Below are 14,024 nucleotides of genomic sequence, written 5' to 3'. Positions count from 1 at the left end.
TCTCTCTCCGTATTAGCCCTTCTCTTTTACCCTTCTTCTCCTACTCCTCTTCCTCCTCCCTCACCACCGCCCGTAACTCCCTCACCAATACCCCTAGATGGTCCACGCCACCGTCCAGGGACAGCGAGGGGGACGAGGAGTACCAGCTGCGATGGGAGGGTCACGGGAGCCAGCTGACCAACATGGTGACCAGCCTGGAGGATAACGAGGCCTCGTCCGACGTGACAGTGGTGACCAAGGGCGCCTCCATCCCCTCCCACAGGCTGGTGCTCGCCGCGGCCAGCCCCTTCTTCTGCCAGATTCTGCAGGTAATTGTGCATGTGTGTGTGTGTGTGTGTGTGTGTGTGTGTGTGTGTGTGTGTGTGTGTGTGTGTGTGTGTGTAGAGAGAGAGAGAGAGAGAGTCAAGACAGAATGATGTTTGGTGCGCACGTCCGCAGGTAATTTTATCTATTTATTTATCTATTTATTTAAGTCCCTAGTCGGATTTGAACGCTGGCGTCCAACACTCATTGTTTCTAAGAGCGTCACTCTATCTACTGGACCATGTGTATGAGAGAGAGAGAGAGAGAGAGAGAGAGAGAGAGAGAGAGAGAGAGAGAGAGAGAGAGAGAGAGAGAGAGAGAGAGTCGTTCAACAGGTACACACTATCGATAAAGTACTCCTCTGTGTCCATGAAGCGAGTGATAGGTCTGGCGAACACCTGTACTCGTATACGCGGTGTCAGGAAGACAGGTTGAACGGGCTCTGATGCTGATAACAGGCCAATCTCCACCAGGGTTCGCGGGAGCTCTTACTCTTACCCACTTATCTCCTTTAACCACAAAACCTTTGGAACTCTGACTCCTTTTCTTTCTTTTTTTTTTTTCAACCAAACTACAGTATATTGAGACATCACGTAACTAGATCCGTGTACTCGACTGGCACTCATAATTTGGGAGGAATATTTTTCTTTTTCCAAGCATCAGTTTCTCTTGGCCAGCCTCACTTGAGCGTAGAAATTAGGTAACTGTAATTCCTTTGTAGAATAATGAGCTCTATGGTTCTTACAATTCTAAATAATTCAACCTTTTTTTCGACTTTTGCCATGTGACAGCAGATTTCTTGGCACGGTCCACATACGAGTTGTTGATTTCAAGCTTTACATCCTGGAGTCTTTTTCATTCCGTGGCGCGTCCTCCGCATCGGGGGTCTGGTTAAGTGGAGATGGACGGCTCTAGATGGCAGCACAAGTCACTGGTACCCTAGATAGGAACATAGATAAGGTGAAGCTGGGCAGGAAGACGAACAGTGACGCCAACAGTGACTCCAGCACTGAAACCCAAGACGTAAAACACAACTGATGATCACAGTTGTTTAAGCTTAGAATAAGTTAAATTATCACAGTGCGTTTTATGAAATCAACAGAGTAACGGGAAAAATAAACAGAAGCTTGATAAACAGAGGAGTTGGCAGTAAGACAGAGCGACCGTAAATCAAGTAACACAGTAAAGGGGTTAAATTGACAGATTCCAAGTGAAGAAGTTAAACAAAGCGGACAGAAAGAAGGAAATAAGACAGGGGGCGTGCTCTTCTTGAACAGGAAACAAGCGACTCAGCGGAAACCTAGCTCTTGAAAACAGGAAATATGAGGCGACGCTTTGAAACCAACTAAACTAATGGCGTCTTAGCTTAGCCTCTCTCTCTCTCTCTCTCTCTCTCTCTCTCTCTCTCTCTCTCTCTCTCTCTCTCTTGCAGCTTTCCATTTTTATACCTAACTGTATCAAGAATTCCTCCTCCTCCTCCTTCTCCTCCATCACCTCCACTCTCAATATCCAGTAAGTGTCTTCCACTGTCTTACGTTCTTGTCAAAAAACAACTTCAACTTTTTTGTCTTCAGCTTTCCTCGGTTAAATTGACTGGCGTGCTGAGAACATAATTTTTCTTTTATCCATCCAGCTGAGAAATGACAGGACAGGTACCTATACGAGTATACACGCCTCTCCTCAGCTTCCTTCACCTCTCTCATCTCCCTCTACCTGTAGCAAACTGCCTCACGAATTCTCGCTCTTCCATCGTCGATAGCAAAAATATAGATCTTGCCCGCTATCTTGTCTTGTGAGCGGAGAGAGCGCCAACTGAGAACATGAAGCAAGGAAGACGAGTATATCTACGTCCTTCCTCGTCCTCCATCTTCTTTATCCTTTTCACTGTTGGATACTTTTTCCATAACCATTTACAACTTTCTAGGCTTTTATCCTTGTACTACAGTCTCTCAAATAGTTTTGTAGCCTATGTTAAAAAAGAAAAAAAAGAAACCCCTATTCTCTCTGTCCTGATTTTTTCACAATCATCCAAAACTTTTTAGGGTCTTAATTTTGTACGTACTAGTCTCTCAAATAGATCTGCAGCCTATAAAACGAAGACGAAACACCTCCTATTCCCTCTTCCCTATGTTCTTCAGCGTCTCGTCTCCCACAGGGTCTGCCCACCAGCCAGCATCCCGTGATTGTCATCAAGACGGCCCACCCTCGCCACCTCCGCTATCTTGTGTCCTTCTGCTACACGGGCACCGTCACTCTGCACTCCCACGACTTGCAGCACGTTCTTCAGGTATGTATTAGGGCCGTATTCTCAGGTGTTCCAGTGCCTTGTCTCAGTAACTTTTAGGGGGCTTTGACGTTACTGTGGGTTTTAACAGGTTCGATTACTTTTAAAAGGCTCGGTTACTTTAGGAGGCTCTTACGATACAGTGCCTTGACTCTATTTTTGTTAACAGGCTCTGATGAAATTACTGAGAAAGATTTTCAAAACTGTTTTCATGGTTTTTGATAGTTCAACAACGATCTGCAATATCAGTAAAAGAAAAAATCGTGACAAACCAGTTGATCATTATTTTTTATTTTTTATTAGTTTTTCATGAGAGCCCAAAGAGTTTATGCATATGAGTTAGCTCATGATAAGATGGAAGGGCAAGATGTTAATAGGAAAGGAACGACGACAATTCGACGATAAGAAAATACATTATAAATTGACATGCTCTTTCTCGCGTTGTTCTCTTTCTATGAAGCAGCTGCGATTTATCTCGAGTTTAGCAAACATATTAAAGGCAATGACGGTACATTGAAAATATCATGAAAAAAAAAAAAAATCGACTGGCATGTTATTTTCAAGATCCCTTGTTCTTTTGTTCTATTTAGTGACATTTGTGTTCTTATCAATCTGTATCTTTATCATCCTTACGTTGTTGTTGTCCAAGTGAGAACCTGATAAAGCAGAGTGATTAAAACGACAAGCAAACATCCGCAGAACAGAGAGAGACGGACGTACAGAAAGATTACTCACAGGAAATTAGATAAGAAGTACTAACTCAAGTTCCGCTCACCCCACATCTTAAGCGAAACAAAACAATAGGGAATACATGTGCACTCTGCAACATGAAAATATAAATCCCTATTACCAACCAAGAAACCATGTATGTAAAATTCATATACTGAGTTTATTGTAGTGTGGATACTGCTTAGGGGTTGGGTCCTAGTTCTCAGTAAGTTCTCGGTAGGAGATATAGCGCTCTCCTCTGATTCCTCCAGCTGCCATGTGTTCTGAGTGAGGTGACATAAGTACTCGAGTAGAGAAAGAGAGAGAGAGAGAGAGAGAGAGAGAGAGAGAGAGAGAGAGAGAGAGAGAGAGAGAGAGAGAGAGAGAGAGAGAGAAAGTATTTATGTAAAATTTAAGAATCTTAATCATACAAACAAACAAACACACACACACACACACACACACACACACACACACACACACACACACACACACACCTCGACCCCCCTCGCCCCCACCACACACCCCAGGACAGGTCAGCTAACGCACTCCTCAACACCCTCACAGTTGGCAGAGGACTTGGAGATTCGAGGCTTGAAGATCACCCTCGCTGAAGGACGCAGCTCGCCCTCCCTCGCCACCCTCGCTGCCCTCCACCCGAGGCTGTTCCGTCCAAGCTCGCCCATCACCAGATTTTCCTTCCCTCAGCACCTGCATCGCTCCTCCTCCGTCACGCCCACGCCTCATGGATGCTCTGATGCTCCCGCCAACTTGAAAAGAAACATGTCACCTTCAGACAAGGAAGGACAGGTATGTGTGTGTGTGTGTGTGTGTGTAGTAGTAGTAGTAGTAGTAGTAGTAGTAGTAGTAGTAGTAGTAGTAGTAGTAGTAGTAGCAGTAGTAGTAGCAGTAGTAGTAGTAGTAGTAATAGTAGTAGTAGCAGAGTAACTTTATTTTTTTTCTTAATATCTCCTTTCTTTTTAATTTTTTTTGCAACCAGCAACGTAACGGGATCTTTCTATTTCCTAATTTTGTGCCTTTGGCCCACGCCTTCAGGTATACAAGAAGGTAGCAGTAGTAGTAGTAGTAGTAGTAGTAGTAGTAGTAGTAGTAGTAGTAGTAGTAGTAGTAGTAGTAGCAGTAATAGTAGTAGTAGTAGTAGTAGTAGTAGTAGTAGTAGTAGTAGTAGTAGTAGTAGTATCAGTAGTAGTAGTAGAAGTAGTAGTAGTAGTAGTAGTAGTAGTAGTAGTAGTAGTGGTAGTAGTAGCACCAGCAGCAGCAGCAACAGCAGCAGTAGTAGTATAATCAGATCTCAATTTTGGTTTATCTTGATCAACGTGATAACAAACTTTCAGAGCAAGAAGATGAAGGTGGAACCCTTACCCATGGATAGCGAAAGGAGGCCCCACTCCAACCCCTCGCCTTATTACATCCCCCCAGCCTCAGCACCGCCCACCCTGGCATCTTCTCTCTTCTTCAAGAGCACCCCTGGAAGCCCCCCTAATTCCGCTCCGCCACAGAGCGTCGGGGAGTCTTTTTCTCTGCAAGGTTCAAGCCCTTCTGCAGATGACAACAAAGACCAGGTAAGTTACAGAATGTTTCACTAGTCCTTACGCATCACATGTTGCACCAGTCTTTTCTTTGTCTCTCTCATCTCATTGCTTGTGTTCCTTCTTATCATGTGGCAAACTGTTTCTCTTGCCTAATCCTTCTCTCTGTCTCTCTGTCTCTCTATATCTGTATTTCTCTCCCTCCTCATTGTCTGTGATCTCTCATAATGTGACGTACAGTTACTCTTGGTTACTCTTGGGGCCGTCACAGTTGTTTTCTATCCTTCAGTTCTGTTCATTTGTGAGTGGGACGTTTCGTCTTTGTAACTGCCTTCCCAAAAATTCTCTTTACTTTTATTTTCTTATTTTGTCTTTTCATATCTCGCAGAATTTGTATACGTACTTTGATTTTTGTCTCTCCAGCATATCTTTTATGCGATCCTGATCTTCCTATAATTGTAGTCTTATAGCTCTTGTACGTATGCATTTCCGGTGACGAATGATTGATTTTTTTTTCCTTCGTTCGTTTGTCTTGCCTTCATCACCAATCATCTTCCAGGACTCACCAGGGCTGAGTATAGTGCCATCTTCTCGCCTGCTTCAACCGCCGTCACGCTCCTCCTCCCGCCCTCCCTCGCCCCAGCAGGACACGATCTCCCGCAGTCAGTCTCCTGCTTCCCAGATTCCAACTCCCGTGAACCGTACCGTCAAAGAGTCTTCCATGCCCTCCACGCCCACCACGCCCTCCACACCCACTGCCAGACCCGGTGAGAGAGAGAGAGAGAGAGAGAGAGAGAGAGAGAGAGAGAGAGAGAGAGAGAGAGAGAGAGAGAGAGAGAGGGAGAGAGTAGTAGTAGTAGTAGTAGTAGTAGTAGTAGTAGTAGTAGTAGTAGTAGTAGTGGTAGTAGTAGTAGTAGTAGTAATAGTTGCTGTTGTAGTAGTAGTTGTAGATGTAGTTGTAGATGTAGTAGTAGTAGTAGTAGTAGTAGTAGTAGTAATAGGAGGAGGAGGAGGAGGAGAAGGAGAAGGAGGAGGAGGAGGAGGAGGAGGAGGAGGGAGGAGTAGGAGGAGAAGGAGGAGGAGGAGAAGGAGGAGGAGGAGGAGGAGGAAGAAGAGGAGAAGGAAGAGGAAGAGGAAGAAGAAGAGAAGGAGGAGGAGGAGGAAAAATTGTAATCGTTGTTGTAGTGCAATGATAGATTCTTCAATATATACTAATCAAATTTTCTAATTGGATTTGCAACATGTCTTTTCAAATCAACATCCTTAAGTATTCAAGCACCTAACCCTAACCTAACCTTACTTACATCACACTCACTTTCTTGGCCACAGAGCCCGGCAGTAGCGGAGTCCTTGGTGGGAGCTCCGGTTCTCGTGTGCTGCTGTGGAGGTTCCTGCTGGATCTGCTGCACAATCCTCTCTACACACCCATGTACATCCGCTGGCTTGACAGGGCTGGTGGTGTCTTCAGGTAAGAGCCGAGACAGAGGATAAGGAATGGGAAAGTCATAAGGAACAATAAAAAAAAAAAGGGCTGAAGTTAGGAATATTTTGGCTATAAAAGAATAATAGTGCAAGACGTGGATAAGAACAGGACTAGTCAGGTAAAGAAAAGATAAAGTTAATCAAACTAATAGGAATGAGAAATCAAGGAAGATCAGACAGGGAAATAGATAAAGAGGTAAGATATTTTGTAATGGATACCTGGAATTGGAACAGACCGGTGGCCGACGGAGAGGAGTGAAGGAGAATGAAGACGATGATGATGATGAAGATGATGATGATGATGATGATGATGATGAGGAGGAGGAGGAGGAGGAGGATGACGGTGATGATTACGATGATAATACGAGGATTGTGAATTAAATCAGAATAAAAGAAGGAAGAAAGGAAAGTTGGAGTGAATGGAAGACAATCAGGTTACATAGAAGCAAAAATAGAACAGTAAAAGGAGAGACAGGAAATGTTATGAAAAGGCGATGGCTGTTAAAAAAATTAATGGATTGGTTAAAAAAGGGGAAGGCGCCGCAACATCGGTGTCATATGGTACAGAAAGTGGGAGCGCTTGGTCCTCGCAGCCGACGGGCACCTAACCTTCTAGTGACATGTGAGCCATCAAAGAATGTGGCACCGCCTCCCACACTTCAAGCCCCGCCACCGCGACAAGGTGCCTTCTCACGGCAGGGTGGTTAAAGAGAGGAGATAATGATTAATTAGAGGAGATAGATAGAGTTTGCGAAGGATAAGAGTGGAATGGAAAAAATAAAAAATAAATGTCAGACAAAACAAAATGAGTTTCTAGATGAAGATGAGTTAACAGCATTGAGAGAGAGAGAGAGAGAGAGAGAGAGAGAGAGAGAGAGAGAGAGAGAGAGAGAGAGAGAGAGAGAGAGAGAGAGAGAGAGAGAGAGTGTAGGAAAAGATTATTTATTGAAGTGAAGGAAGTCAAAAGAATGTAAAAAGAACAAAGAAAGTCACAAGACAAAGGAACGGGAAACGAGGGAAGGAAGTGGATGATAGTAATGAGAAAACATGGAAAGAGGATGAGTGAAAGGGGTGTACAGCTTGGCTTGCATCATCGCCCTAAAGCTTTATTTTACTTACAGCTGCAATAACATTCAGGGGCGCGCATGTGTTGAAAAAGAGGCGACAGCAGCAAAGAGACATGATAAGATAAATGTATAAATAAATATATGTACAGAATCGAAATAGAACATTAAAGAAAAAAAAAGGTGAATTTAAAACAATCATGTGTGATGCTTTCAGCCTTAAGAACTATAGAAAGTATAAGACTGTAGATTATGTAGATAAAAGTCATAAGGTGCAAGAGAAAATGAAGCACTCTAGTAAGATAGTAAGATTTTATATTTTTAAGGTGAATGATGCGTAAATTAATGTCCTATTTAATATGAAAAAAAAAAAAAAAAATACGCACACACACACACACACACACACACACACACACACACACACACACACACACACACACATATATATATATATATATATATATATATATATATATATATATATATATATATATATATATATATATATATATATATATATATATATATATATATATATATATATATATATATATATATATATATATATATATATATATATATATATATATATATATATATATATATATATATCACCTACTTTGGTGGTTGGGATAGCGGAAATAACGTTGATGATGGTAGTGATGGCAGTGTTGGTGGTGATAGTGGTGGTGGTTGTGATAACATCAAAGCAGGAAAAGTATTACACTACATAATTAGCCATGCCTTTCTGTGTAGCGATGGTGGTGACGGCGGTGGTGGTGGTGATGATGTGTGTGTGTGTGTGTGTGTGTGTGTGTGCACTTATATTTTCAGCGCCGATCAAGGCACATAATGCTAAGGCTACTAGGATTACAGTATCAGTTACCGAGTTCTGTATAAGTTACAATTATGTGAGTTGCCATTTCATTACTTGCAATGAGTCTGAGTCTGAGTCTCGGTGTCCCCGCAGGATTATGGAGTCGGACATGGTGGCCCAGCTGTGGGGCATGGCGCGGAAAAATCAGAACATGAACTATGAGAAGATGTCGCGAGGCATGAGGTAAGTCAAGTGAATATGGCGGTGGCGATAGTGGTACTGAAAACCATCAAATCCATGCCTCATAATTTCTCTCTCTCTCTCTCTCTCTCTCTCTCTCTCTCTCTCTCTCTCTCTCTCTCTCTCTCTCTCTCTCTCTCTCACGGCTTCTTTCAACTATTTTCCGTCCTAGTCTTTTGATGATTAGAATAAACGATAAGTCGATTTCCATTTTTACATTTATCAAGTGGGTAAAATAGGGAACGAGAAACAGGTCCTGGGTGGTGACGACACATACTAAGGCCATGCCAGACGCTCTCATTTCACTTAAAAGTCATGAGGTGAGTGTTCATGCCACTAAATAATGCATTAAAAGAGCATTGTGCTTGTAAGACGCGGACAAACTTTGCTGGTGAGGAGTAGGTGTGGGATTTGTACCAGTAAAATGTAATAATAAAAATAATGAAAGCTTGCATATGCGGTGTGGTTATGGATGTGGGTAGTACTGCAGGTGCAACGTAGATGTGGGACAAACTTGCATCTGCAGACCTCCGATATATGTTTACGTACCTACATACATGTTCCACAGTGCCATGCTAAACCCTATCTATCGTATTTCTCACTTCTTTTTTCATATATTTCTCAGTTTTTGTTATCTTATCACATGCATTACTTGTACACCTTCGAACACTCCCCTTGACCACCATTTGCGCACTTCATATTCCCCTGCTCCATGTGAATCTCGACACAATCTTTCTAGGTGGATGTGGATTTTTTTTTTTTTTTTTTTTTGCTCAACTCACTAATTCCTCGTTTAATCCTCCCCAGGACGTACTACAAGCGTGGCATCCTCTTCCACATCGACGGCACGAAGCTCATCTACAGATTCAATACAAATGATCCAGAGATTGAACAGAGGATGCGATACTACGACCTGACGCAAGCCAGCTCTGAGGGCGAGGTCTCCAGTGAGCAGGTGAGAAGGAACTGGTTGCCAATGTTCACTGCCAATATTCATCCATTACCTTAATTAAGATGCCTGCTCCTCACTATGGACCGTATTCTCAAACGTTTTAACATCCTATCTCGACTGCTCTTACAGGAGTCATTGTGATTTTCAAAGTTTTTTTTTTTTTTTATTTATGATTTTAGTGATAGTTCAGCATCATCCATGGGGAAATACCCACGAAAATTCGATTAATTATATGTGTGACCATTGAAAATACTCCTGATGAGAGAACAAATCGTTTAAGAGTGAGAGTGTAGGTCTCACAGAATTATTCTTTCCAGCCTTACCTTTAAGTGTGTGTGTGTGTGTGTGTGTGTGTGTGTGTGTGTGTGTGTGTGTGTGTGTGTGTGTGTGTGTGTGTGTGTTACATAAGAACATAAGAACATAAGAAATAAGGGAAGCTGCAAGAAGCGACCAGGCTTACACGTGGCAGTCCCTGTATGAAACACACCTACCTATTTCCATCTGTTATCCCCATCCATAAACTTGTCTAATCTTCTCTTAAAGCTCTCTAGTGTCCTGGCACTAACTACATGATTACTGAGTCCGTTCCACTCATCTACCACTCTATTTGAGAACCAATTTTTTCCTATCTCCTTCCTAAACCTAAATTTTTCAAGCTTGAACCCGTTATTTCTTGTTCTACCTTGGTTGCTGATCATAAGAATTTTGCTTACATCTCCCTTGTTATAACCCTTATACCACTTAAAGACTTCTATCAGGTCCCCTCTTAACCTACGTACCTAACGTACATGCGTACGTGTGTACGAATATATGCATTTTTTTGTTGCTCTCGTCCCCATTTCTTTTCTTGGTAGAAATTTGATCTTGCTAGTACGAATATCTGGTGCTGTGGGTGATAGTAAGACGTTCCGAGTTCTCCTAGAAGCCTGTGTTGGTTTGGAAAACAAGTAAAGCTATAGCCCGCAGAACTGTTAAACTGTTCGTGCAGTTCACATGAAACACAAAACTTCTCAATGCAAAAAATCCTCTTCATTTTGTTAAGTGGTGTAACGCGAATGATTCCCTTAAAACTGATATCGATGGTTACTGGTTGTTTGTGCTTGTCTAAAATGTTCTCTAATGTTATTTTTGTGTGTCCTTGCAGAACACCTTGTCCAGCATCCTCCCGCCCTCCAACCTGGCTCCCCCTACGTCTTCTGTTACGTCAGCGCAAGCAACGGCCTTGGAGAATATCTACAGCAACCCGTTGTTCCGTGACATGGCGCAGTTGCCTCATAGCCTTCTCTACGAACCCTATATCTCCTTCTTCAGGAAAACCTCACACTCAGAGTTGTACTGAGTGGTGCGGGACCTTCCTTCATCTCGTGGCCACGCCCCTCGCGACCTCTGCTCAAGTATTCCTCAAGATGTTTTCCTCTGAGGACTAGATAACCAAGGCGTCCTTACTCGATGAGTCCTGTCCTAGTCTTTTGATAATAAGAATAAACGATTAGTCGATTTCCATGCTTACATTTATCAAGTAAGTAAAATAGGGAACGGGAAACAGGTCCTGGGTGGTGACGACACATACTGAGGCCATGCAAGATGCTCCTCCTCCATTTTGGAGAAGCTATGTATGTTTTGATGGTAAATGTTTAGATATATTTAAGTAATGCCGAGGTAATGAGGCCTTGGCGAGCATTCACAGATGAGTGGCGCCCTATGACTCACTTCACTGGATTTTCCTTGACTTTTCCTTCCATTTTCATCCATCATGATGTCAAATTTTGCTCTCTCGGTATATGCGTTTTCTGTACCATTTCACAGCATTCCCATGAGTACCCTTTGCACTTTTATTTAGTCCTCCCTTAACTTTCTCTCACCGTAACTTACCCCTTTACTCTCCCTTGTTCGCTACTCCACACTTTCGTTTCGGGTGCCCCGCCGCCATTGCTCAACGATGATCTCCCCACGAAGCTTTTGTTCTCGTATTACTATTGTATGTTTACTTATAAAGCCACTGTGACCAGCGGGCCACAGTACTCTTAGTGTTCCAGGTGTGACGCGAATGATATGCAGATGTTTTCGTTAGTGGTGTGCGGACTCTTCCAGGTGGCTGGAGGGAGGTGGAGACTGCAATACATAAGTGAAGCGCTGTCTGCTCTCATTTAATTGGATTTTATGGTCAAGTGATCGATATATATGTGCAATACTATAAGAATTTAGGGTTAGTGAAGTAATGTTAGGTTGCCATAGCATGGGACTAGATTAGGTGATGAGGTGTACCCGACGTGTTTACCGTCTGGATGTGAAGTGTTGTGTAATGCTCCGCGGTGATGAATATGTATATGTAATGCTTACAGTGGTTGTTTTGTAACAGATCTCAGTATTATCAGACATATAACTGATTGCTATTGTCGATGACGGTATTCATAATCCATTACAATTAATAGTTTTCGAAGGCAAGTGCCATTCAGAGCAGACATGGAGAAGTGCTGCGCCATTCAGTGCAACAAAAAATAATGCGGAGAAGTGATATCTGTCGTGTTATGGGATGATGCTTGACCTTCCTTACCACACTGTTTCCTTGTACAATTTTACGTCTCGCATTAGTGTTGAAGAATATCACCAGAAGTAATGTTCTTTTGCGCTAAATCCTTTATTGTATTTTTTAAACATCTTGAAGTATGGGTCGTGTCGTATATTGCACCATATTCTGAAACACTTCTGCCCACACCTCGATTACTTTCAAAAGCTTCTACTTGAAGTTACGCAAGTTTTTTTAAGGGTGTTTTGCTATGGTATTAGTGGCAGATTAACAAAATTTCTACATTATTAGTAGGAGAAGCACTCTTGAGAACCCGACTAATTATCTTTGTGACCTTTGAAGTGTCGTGATGTGAGAGCAAAGCGCTTCAGGATACGGGTCACTGATCCTGTAGAGTTACGAGAGTCACCTGTTCCCCTTTCACTGATTGTGGGGAATGTCGTGCCTCGGCGCATCGTTACCTGAATGAATTCCGTGTCATGTTACCAGAGTTGTGTGTTCCTTGTGATGGAGCCGCTGGATGAACGCTTCCTTCAGTTAAGTGCTGTGAAGTTTGAAAATATGTTCTTTACAGCTTTCTGTTGTTTGTTTCTGGCTTTGTGATTCTTGTGGCAAATAAAAGTTTATCTCGAAAAACCACATGGAAGCTTATTCATGAATTACCTCTCCTGATACATGTGTGTACTGGCATTCTCTCTCTCTCTCTCTCTCTCTCTCTCTCTCTCTCTCTCTCTCTCTCTCTCTCTCTCTCTCTCTCTCTCTCTGTTAGGATTTTGTCATTCTCCTTTCCATGCGTCAAACAACAACAACAACGACGGCGACGACGACAACAACATCATCAACAACAACAACAACAACAACAACAACAACAACTCCTCCCATATATAAAAGTACCTTCTCATCCAATCTATAGAAAAAAAATGCAATCTTCTAGGCAAGGTGATTATGCCTATCACTAGATTACAATAACATCGAAGAACCTTGCGTGCTCACAACCAATAGAGATAAACAAAATTTTAAAATAGCAATGTGGTCTGCCCACAAACCTTTATTTCCTACTTTCTTTAATTTTCCTATTTTTTTTCTTCTTTTTGTCCAAACTCTTTATTCTTCACTATTTTTCTATCAGCTCAGTTCAGTTCAATCTATAGAGAGCGCTACGGAGACAAGGCAGCTGGTTCACGGGGTGTATAGAGCGCAGTAACGCTGTCAGTCAGCTAACACAAGGCATCACTGTCCAAGTTTAACCTTCAGTGAGCTATGATAGGTGGGATGGGGTGTTAACTCACGCTTTCTCTGTCTGACGTTGACTTTCAGTGGGAGCAGGGGCACGGAGAGAGGGAACAGGGGTAAACAGTGCTGAGATGGAATGACTGCTCTGACTGAAGAGTGGCTGACACTGAGCTCAAGTGCTAGTATATGGCGCCATATCATCTTGTTTCATGTTTTTAATGCCTTTTATTTTATTTTATCTTATTTTATTTATTTATTTATTTGTTTATTTTACCTTAATCATCGTACTTTGAACCTTCGCCTGCTGATAACAATAGCATATCTGTTATTTGGACAATACTTCATACTTCAACTGAATAAAATCAAAAGTACATTACCTGAAAGTTTAAACCACTCAATCGTTCCCTTTGCCGTCAGTGGTGTCTTTTGAAATAAGAGTGCACTGCACCGTTTCTTTAAGCAAGAGGGAAAGAGATACGGTAAAAGGTTAATAAACCATTCATGCCTACCACTGGAATGTGAGCTTCTGCCTTCTGTTTAAGCCATGTGCAGGTCGAGTCTGCACCTGTACATACATGGTTAAAGGCATCTTACAATCCTGGGTATCCGGTCATGGGAAAAAAATAAATAAATAAATAAATAAATAAAATAAATAAATAAAATAAAACAAAATAAATAAAGGTTAACTGTCTAGAAAATGTAGATAGTTGCAAATTTATAAATATTTCTAAGAACAAATTCTGAAGAGAAGAGATACTTAGTTTGTGAGGTATCATTGATTTTGTTTATACAACCGCACGTATAAATATTTCATCCTCAAATTTAAATGCGTTGTACGAAGTATCAGATGAGACATTTGTGAGA

General features: G+C 42.0%; 1 protein-coding gene across 1 annotated transcript in view; it reads left to right on the top strand.

Annotated features, from left to right (window-relative positions):
• Positions 1-12,566, top strand: part of LOC135105323 (protein bric-a-brac 1-like) — a 24,176-nt gene extending 11,610 nt beyond the window's left edge. Inside the window, exons 2-10 of the mRNA XM_064013513.1 lie at positions 98-308; positions 2,459-2,590; positions 3,863-4,105; positions 4,651-4,878; positions 5,405-5,612; positions 6,175-6,313; positions 8,362-8,451; positions 9,256-9,403; positions 10,545-12,566. Coding sequence (XP_063869583.1) covers positions 98-308; positions 2,459-2,590; positions 3,863-4,105; positions 4,651-4,878; positions 5,405-5,612; positions 6,175-6,313; positions 8,362-8,451; positions 9,256-9,403; positions 10,545-10,739 — 1,594 coding nt within the window. The 3' untranslated portion in view covers positions 10,740-12,566. The remainder of the gene's footprint in view (positions 1-97; positions 309-2,458; positions 2,591-3,862; positions 4,106-4,650; positions 4,879-5,404; positions 5,613-6,174; positions 6,314-8,361; positions 8,452-9,255; positions 9,404-10,544) is intronic.
• The last annotated feature ends 1,458 nt before the right edge of the window (positions 12,567-14,024 follow it).

Source organism: Scylla paramamosain, chromosome 1 (assembly GCF_035594125.1).
Source record: "Scylla paramamosain isolate STU-SP2022 chromosome 1, ASM3559412v1, whole genome shotgun sequence".
In the NCBI taxonomy this organism is placed as follows: Eukaryota; Metazoa; Arthropoda; class Malacostraca; order Decapoda; family Portunidae; genus Scylla; species Scylla paramamosain.
The sequence above is the reverse complement of the archived record's forward strand: the minus strand, read 5'-3'. Positions and strand labels throughout refer to the sequence as shown.